This window comes from Rhamphochromis longiceps, linkage group LG23 (genome assembly GCF_057381845.1).
Source record: "Rhamphochromis longiceps isolate RC_006_pf linkage group LG23, R_longiceps_female_GT1.1, whole genome shotgun sequence".
NCBI classification, from domain to species: domain Eukaryota; kingdom Metazoa; phylum Chordata; class Actinopteri; order Cichliformes; family Cichlidae; genus Rhamphochromis; species Rhamphochromis longiceps.
In genome coordinates, this window is record NC_140578.1 from 31,971,406 (window position 1) to 31,978,066 (window position 6,661).

At 39.7% G+C, this 6,661-nt stretch overlaps 1 protein-coding gene across 2 annotated transcripts; it reads right to left on the reverse strand.

Annotated features, from left to right (window-relative positions):
• Window positions 1-2,931: 2,931 nt before the first annotated feature.
• Window positions 2,932-5,105, reverse strand: LOC146642375 (uncharacterized). Of its 2 annotated transcripts, XM_085399451.1 has the most exons (3): window positions 4,527-5,105; window positions 3,808-4,332; window positions 2,932-3,718 (listed from the first exon to the last, which is right to left on the reverse strand). In XM_085399451.1, the coding sequence occupies exons 1-2, from the start codon at window positions 4,654-4,656 to the stop codon at window positions 3,821-3,823; spliced, it is 642 nt and encodes a 213-aa protein (XP_085255577.1). In that variant the 5' UTR covers window positions 4,657-5,105; the 3' UTR covers window positions 2,932-3,718; window positions 3,808-3,820. The 2 variants fall into 2 exon arrangements, with proteins under 2 accessions (XP_085255577.1, XP_085255578.1); XM_085399452.1 differs by having other exon boundaries at window positions 2,932-4,332; window positions 4,527-4,781.
• Between the last annotated feature and the right edge of the window lie 1,556 nt (window positions 5,106-6,661).

The window sequence follows — 6,661 nt, forward strand, 5'->3', positions numbered from 1 at the left end:
TATCTTATAGAACTCAATATCCCCGTGCTCGGCAAACAGGTTTTGCAGCCGATTGAGCTAAGATTTTAAAATTATTCACATAATGAAAACCTATACTTTGTCTCGGGCGAGTTTCCCATTCAAATGCATGTAACAGTGAGAAACGCATTGTCTTGGCGAAATAAAGCGTTTTTGAACAACTTCATATAAATCGCTGTAACTTTTGATAGAAGACTCAGACAAACATGTTTATGGCTTTATCTTATAGAACTCAATATCCCCGTGCTGGGCAAACAGGTTTTGCAGCCGTTTGAGCTAAGATTTTAAAATTATTCACATAATGAAAACCTATACTTTGTCTCGGGCGAGTTTCCCATTCAAATGCATGTAACAGTGAGAAACGCATTGTCTTGGCGAAATAAAGCGTTTTTGAACAACTTCATATAAATCGCTGTAACTTTTGATAGAAGACTCAGACACACATGTTTATGGCTTTATCTTATAGAACTCAATATCCCCGTGCTGGGCAAACAGGTTTTGCAGCCGTTTGAGCTAAGATTTTAAAATTATTCACATAATGAAAACCTATACTTTGTCTCGGGCGAGTTTCCCATTCAAATGCATGTAACAGTGAGAAACGCATTGTCTTGGCGAATTAAAGCGTTTTTGAACAACTTCACATAAATCGCTGTAACTTTTGATAGAAGACTCAGACAAACATGTTTATGGCTTTATCTTATATAACTCAATATCCCCGTGCTGGGCAAACAGGTTTTGCAGCCGTTTGAGCTAAGATTTTAAAATTATTCACATAATGAAAACCTATACTTTGTCTCGGGCGAGTTTCCCATTCAAATGCATGTAACAGTGAGAAACACACTCTCTTGGCGAAATAAAGCATTTCCGTACAACTTCATATAAATCGCTGTAACTTTTGATAGAAGACTCAGACAAACATGTTTATGGCTTTATCTTATAGAACTCAATATCCCCATGCTGGGCAAACAGGTTTTGCAGCCGATTGAGCTAAGATTTTAAAATTATTCACATAATGAAAACCTATACTTTGTTTCAGGCGAGTTTCCCATTCAAATGCATGTAACAGTGAGAAACGCATTGTCTTGGCGAATTAAAGCGTTTTTGAACAACTTCATATAAATCGCTGTAACTTTTGATAGAAGACTCAGACAAACATGTTTATGGCTTTATCTTATAGAACTCAATATCCCCGTGCTGGGCAAACAGGTTTTGCAGCCGTTTGAGCTAAGATTTTAAAATTATTCACATAATGAAAACCTATACTTTGTCTCGGGCGAGTTTCCCATTCAAATGCATGTAACAGTGAGAAACACACTGTCTTGGCGAAAGAAAGCATTTTCGTACAACTTCATATAAATCGCTGTAACTTTTGATAGAAGACTCAGACAAACATGTTTATGGCTTTATCTTATAGAACTCAATATCCCCGTGCTGGGCAAACAGGTTTTGCAGCCGTTTGAGCTAAGATTTTAAAATTATTCACATAATGAAAACCTATACTTTGTCTCGGGCGAGTTTCCCATTCAAATGCATGTAACAGTGAGAAACACACTGTCTTGGCGAAAGAAAGCATTTTCGTACAACTTCATATAAATCGCTGTAACTTTTGATAGAAGACTCAGACAAACATGTTTATGGCTTTATCTTATAGAACTCAATATCCCCGTGCTCGGCAAACAGGTTTTGCAGCCGATTGAGCTAAGATTTTAAAATTATTCACATAATGAAAACCTATACTTTGTCTCGGGCGAGTTTCCCATTCAAATGCATGTAACAGTGAGAAACACACTCTCTTGGCGAAAGAAAGCGTTTTTGAACAATTTCATATAAATCGCTGTAACTTTTGATAGAAGACTCAGACAAACATGTTCATGGCTTTATCTTATAGAACTCAATATCCCCGTGCTGGGCAAACAGGTTTTGCAGCCGATTGAGCTAAGATTTTAAAATTATTCACATAATGAAAACCTATACTTTGTCTCGGGCGAGTTTCCCATTCAAATGCATGTAACAGTGAGAAACACACTGTCTTGGCGAATTAAAGCGTTTTTGAAAAACGTCATATAAATCGCTGTAACTTTTGATAGAAGACTCAGACAAACATGTTCATGGCTTTATCTTATAGAACTCAATATCCCCGTGCTGGGCAAACAGGTTTTGCAGCCGTTTGAGCTAAGATTTTAAAATTATTCACATAATGAAAACCTATACTTTGTTTCAGGCGAGTTTCCCATTCAAATGCATGTAACAGTGAGAAACACACTCTCTTGGCGAAATAAAGCATTTTCGTACAACTTCATATAAATCGCTGTAACTTTTGATAGAAGACTCAGACAAACATGTTTATGGCTTTATCTTATATAACTCAATATCCCCATGCTGGGCAAACAGGTTTTGCAGCCGATTGAGCTAAGATTTTAAAATTATTCACATAATGAAAACCTATACTTTGTTTCAGGCGAGTTTCCCATTCAAATGCATGTAACAGTGAGAAACACACTGTCTTGGCGAATTAAAGCGTTTTTGAACAACTTCATATAAATCGCTGTAACTTTTGATAGAAGACTCAGACAAACATGTTTATGGCTTTATCTTATATAACTCAATATCCCCATGCTGGGCAAACAGGTTTTGCAGCCGATTGAGCTAAGATTTTAAAATTATTCACATAATGAAAACCTATACTTTGTTTCAGGCGAGTTTCCCATTCAAATGCATGTAACAGTGAGAAACACACTGTCTTGGCGAATTAACACTTAGACCCCCGGAGAGCAGTCATTTTGGTTTTCTACCTTAGACCCCCGCGGAGTCATCATTTTGCGTTTCTACCTTTAAAAGCCGGAGAGCAGTCAGTCAAATGCTGGAGTCGTTCATATGTATATTGGGTCGTTACCTAGGAATTCTGGAGGGAGGGGAGTGGGGGTGAGTGATTGAGGGGGTGGGGGAGCTGCTAAAAGCGGTGAGCTTCCTTTTGTGTTTCATCTTGATGCATTCTCAATCATCCAGGGAAACAAATCTCCAAAAGTCACCAACTTGGAGTGTTTCAGTTTGCCATCTTGGGGAGAAATCAACACACATGGGTGTATGTCCTTTGTTGCTGACATTTATTGATAAAAACAGTACAAAAAACCAACCATTTGTACACATATTTACAAATAATTCAACATTGTCAGCAATCACTCACAATCCTGGCACTGCCATGGTACCTGTAGTCTGCATTTACCACATGTGTACCTGTAGCAGTGAACACATCGCACAGTGGCCTGATTTATCTTGCATTTGTGTTTGACCTGACACGTGGCTCTTTTTCCAGGGCTCGGTGTGGAGGGTTCTGCCCGAAGCAACTGATCTTTTCTTGCCTTCTTCGCAGCTACATGAGAGTGAGCCAACTCTGTTGCAAGCGCCACCAGGAAGTCCACCCGTCTTTCCTTCGTCCCGGTGCATGCTTGATACAGCACATGTGCATTCAGTGCTGCCATGTCAATCATGTTATAAAACACGGCGACTGGCCAGCGCCGTGTTCCTTTGCGGACAGTGTACTCCAGAACCATCTGGTCAATCACATCCACGCCACACTTTGTTTTGTTGTAAAGGGTGACAGTGTTTGGTGAACCACGCTGTGCATGCTGCTAAGAATATAGACTGTCTTCTTCCGTTTGGCCGCATACGCCGTCAGCGTGGCAGCAGAGGTTGAAAACACCTAAGAAATAAGATAAATTGTTATTTTCATAGCCCTTTTACACACAATGAAACACATAAACATAGAACCACAAAAGACCTGCAACATACCTGAGTGGTGAATTCATTGCGATCTGTTGCGATCTGCAGCAAACTTGTCAGTCTTTGCTCGATCACAGCGGGTGGACTTGTCATCAAAGCGTAGGTGTTGCATGATGTTTTGGAAGCGGTTTCGTGCCATAGTTCCAATTATCTGTGGGTTTCCCAGGTTTGCTGACCAGCAGTCATTTACCGATGGAAGCCTGCAAACCCCCCGCAAGATCACAATTGCAATAAATGCCATTAGTTCAGGGAGGTCCATGAACCAATGAACATGCTCCGTTTGCTGTGCATGTTGAATAGTCCATTCTTGAATGCTACGAAGCATGTCAAGAGTGACGAAACACAGGAAGCTCTGAAGGCGACTCGAGATACTTCTCCTGGCCTTAGCCGTTGGCTCTCCATCTGCAGCGTACGCTTCTATTGGGGTGAAAGGGAGACAGGTCCCCACCTGTTCTTCACGCCACACTGTGCCATCTTTCGCTGTCTCAGTCCCCAAACAAGGTCTCTTTTTCGGTGGAGAAGCAGTCTCCTCATCTGCAGTGTGAACAAATTCAAATTGTGAGCAAAATGGGAAGGTCAAACAAAATCACAAATGCATGCATAGATACTAATTATAATTCCAGTATCTCCTCCTCTGTATCAGAATAATGTCTGAAATATCTTACTTACTAACTACATCCACTTACTTGTTTGAAATGAAAAAGGAAATAACATGAAATGAAACTAACCGGAAGACTGATCAGACAGCTCTGAGTCCGAATCCGGCTGAACTGCTAGGTCTTCTCCATCCGAGTCACAAGGGTCGACTTCCGTCAGGATCATTTCCAAGGCCTGCTGAGTGGTGAGTCTTCTCTGCATTTTCTTTCCTTGGAGAGGAGGTCCGTACACCAGAGGCAGTGCCAGGATTGTGAGTGATTGCTGACAATGTTGAATTATTTGTAAATATGTGTACAAATGGTTGGTTTTTTGTACTGTTTTTATCAATAAATGTCAGCAACAAAGGACCTACACCCATGTGTGTTGATTTCTCCCCAAGATGGCAAACTGAAACACTCCAAGTTGGTGACTTTTGGAGATTTGTTTCCCTGGATGATTGAGAATGCATCAAGATGAAACACAAAAGGAAGCTCACCGCTTTTAGCAGCTCCCCCACCCCCTCAATCACTCACCCCCACTCCCCTCCCTCCAGAATTCCTAGGTAACGACCCAATATACTTATGAATGACTAGCCAATTTAGCTTCCACTTCCACCATTTGACTGCTCTCGGGTTTTATAGGTAGAAAGGTAGAAGCCTGGGGATGCTAGTGTTAAAGCGTTTTTGAACAACTTCATATAAATCGCTGTAACTTTTGATAGAAGACTCAGACAAACATGTTTATGGCTTTATCTTATAGAACTCAATATCCCCGTGCTGGGCAAACAGGTTTTGCAGCCGTTTGAGCTAAGATTTTAATATTATTCACATAATGAAAACCTATACTTTGTCTCGGGCGAGTTTCCCATTCAAATGCATGTAACAGTGAGAAACACACTGTCTTGGCGAAAGAAAGCATTTTCGTACAACTTCATATAAATCGCTGTAACTTTTGATAGAAGACTCAGACAAACATGTTTATGGCTTTATCTTATAGAACTCAATATCCCCGTGCTGGGCAAACAGGTTTTGCAGCCGTTTGAGCTAAGATTTTAAAATTATTCACATAATGAAAACGTATACTTTGTCTCGGGCGAGTTTCCCATTCAAATGCATGTAACAGTGAGAAACACACTGTCTTGGCGAATTAAAGCGTTTTTGAAAAACTTCATATAAATCGCTGTAACTTTTGATAGAAGACTCAGACAAACATGTTCATGGCTTTATCTTATAGAACTCAATATCCCCGTGCTGGGCAAACAGGTTTTGCAGCCGTTTGAGCTAAGATTTTAAAATTATTCACATAATGAAAACCTATACTTTGTTTCAGGCGAGTTTCCCATTCAAATGCATGTAACAGTGAGAAACACACTCTCTTGGCGAAATAAAGCATTTTCGTACAACTTCATATAAATCGCTGTAACTTTTGATAGAAGACTCAGACAAACATGTTTATGGCTTTATCTTATATAACTCAATATCCCCATGCTGGGCAAACAGGTTTTGCAGCCGATTGAGCTAAGATTTTAAAATTATTCACATAATGAAAACCTATACTTTGTTTCAGGCGAGTTTCCCATTCAAATGCATGTAACAGTGAGAAACACACTGTCTTGGCGAATTAAAGCGTTTTTGAACAACTTCATATAAATCGCTGTAACTTTTGATAGAAGACTCAGACAAACATGTTTATGGCTTTATCTTATATAACTCAATATCCCCATGCTGGGCAAACAGGTTTTGCAGCCGATTGAGCTAAGATTTTAAAATTATTCACATAATGAAAACCTATACTTTGTTTCAGGCGAGTTTCCCATTCAAATGCATGTAACAGTGAGAAACACACTGTCTTGGCGAATTAAAGCGTTTTTGAACAACTTCATATAAATCGCTGTAACTTTTGATAGAAGACTCAGACAAACATGTTTATGGCTTTATCTTATAGAACTCAATATCCCCGTGCTGGGCAAACAGGTTTTGCAGCCGTTTGAGCTAAGATTTTAATATTATTCACATAATGAAAACCTATACTTTGTCTCGGGCGAGTTTCCCATTCAAATGCATGTAACAGTGAGAAACACACTGTCTTGGCGAAAGAAAGCATTTTCGTACAACTTCATATAAATCGCTGTAACTTTTGATAGAAGACTCAGACAAACATGTTTATGGCTTTATCTTATAGAACTCAATATCCCCGTGCTGGGCAAACAGGTTTTGCAGCCGTTTGA

Bases quoted from the DNA above. Each gene is read 5' to 3' on its own strand.
- LOC146642375 (XM_085399451.1), bottom strand. From the start codon at position 4,656: ATGCAGAGAAGACTCACCACTCAGCAGGCCTTGGAAATGATCCTGACG. The intron at 4,333-4,526 runs GTTAGTTTCATT...TTCACACTGCAG, and splicing joins GCTGTCTGATCAGTCTTCCG to ATGAGGAGACTGCTTCTCCA.